The sequence below is a fragment of the Aplysia californica genome, unplaced genomic scaffold, assembly GCF_000002075.1.
Source record: "Aplysia californica isolate F4 #8 unplaced genomic scaffold, AplCal3.0 scaffold00429, whole genome shotgun sequence".
Lineage (NCBI taxonomy): Eukaryota > Metazoa > Mollusca > Gastropoda > Aplysiida > Aplysiidae > Aplysia > Aplysia californica.
In genome coordinates, this window is record NW_004797699.1 from 373,453 (window position 1) to 375,145 (window position 1,693).

A 1,693-nucleotide genomic window follows, 5' to 3' on the forward strand; every position below is an offset into this window, starting at 1 on the left:
CACACACACACACACACACACACACACACACACACACACACACACACACACACACACACACACACACACGCACGTGCATATACATGCATTCACAATCTCATTCACAATCACCGTAGGCCTATGTGCCCAAGTTTTTGCACTCAAAAATGAGTTTGCGTCTGGGTGGGGAAGTAATATTATATCGAGTACGTATTATAAACCTGTCTTGTTTTTGTTTTTTTTGGGCTTTTTTTGCTGTTGTCCCGTGTCCTGATTTTGGTGCCGATATTTGTAGGTTACGTAAAAATGTATTGACATGGTGCAAATTTGTATGTTTCAAGTAAAAAAGAAACAAGAAAAACGCAACGAGAAAAAGAGGAATTGTTTAGTCGGTGATGATGATGATGATGATGATGATGATGATGATGATGATGATGAGAGTAAATATTATATCTACTATCTACTGGAATGCTAAAGGCCGAGATGGTGTCGATAGGTGTGTAAAACATACATACAAAGAAATAGTCTTAATAATTATGCATGTATATATGTTAAATTTAGTTCTAATAAGGAACACATTTGTTTGATTATTTGTTTGTTTATTTATTTATTTATATATTTATCCATTCTTTCATTTATTTATTCATTCATTCCTTCATTTTTAAATTAATTAATTGATTTATTTATTTGGGACGGTCTGAAATATGGTGCTATTCGTTTGTTTGACTAAACTGCGTACATTATGTCACCGCATGAAGAGGATGTTACAATACTTAAAAAATTTCAGAATCGCAGACGAAAGCTAAGGGGAAGAAGGAAGGCGAAAGGTATGTTGCCGTGGGATTTTGTGTCCACCTTGTAACGAAACTGGGGCCTACCGCTGGAGAATCACTCTCAGGATGTGCTGATGTCCTGTTTCTTTCTGTTTCTTTTTGCTCCTGGTACACAATACAATTATCTTGTCTAATTATGGAGTTTGCTACTTTGATTTGGAACAGGAGATTCTACCTACTGACTTGTGAGGCATTTAAAAAAAATTGATTTTATTTTATTCGATCTGTTTATTTCTTTCTCTTTGAAGGATGATGATGTTTATGTAAGTATTAGTATGTTTCTTTCTTACTCCGCCATAATTTTTTTCAGTTGTTTTGACACGTGTATGAGTGTTAAAACATTGAAGGACCATTAATTATGTGTGTTTGACGCTTTGTTTGCTGCACGTTGGTGGTTTGAGCTGCTAAACTGAACCTGCGCTGTCTTGTCGTGGTTTTTGTGGCAAACACTTGCACTGTCCATGCAGAAGTTGTAAATTATTCGAAAGTGTCATTCATGGGCATACCGTTACGCATTTAAGTTTTATTATAACCGGCATCATAGTGCGCTTGTTTGAAATAAAAGTGGATTTGAAAGTCTCTCCCCCCCGGTACTCACAGGTTCATCCCCCCCCCCCATTTTTCATATTGTGAGCCGTTTGTGCCATACCTCCCAATGCCTTTTTTTTTTTCAAGCAGAATGGAAAGTGATATGTTTTCACCCTTACTTTTGGTAAGGAAAAGGGCAGAATTCTAAATGTGTAATCATGTTTAGCCCGTTTGCAGGATTACATTATTATTTATCATTTTGATTGTTTTGACGATTAGCCTACGTTTTAAAGCTTTTAAAAGTGTGCGTTTACGTGTGTGTGTGTGTGTGTGTGTGTGTGTGTGTGTGTGTG

At 36.5% G+C, this 1,693-nt stretch overlaps 1 protein-coding gene across 1 annotated transcript in view; it reads left to right on the forward strand.

The window, feature by feature from the left end:
* LOC101853478 (anoctamin-4) overlaps nt 1-1,693 on the forward strand; it is a gene marked incomplete in the record, with an annotated part of 62,245 nt that overhangs the window by 3,538 nt on the left and 57,014 nt on the right. The window contains 1 exon segment of the mRNA XM_013086033.2: nt 1,061-1,075. Within this exon segment, the coding sequence (XP_012941487.1) occupies nt 1,061-1,075 (15 nt within the window).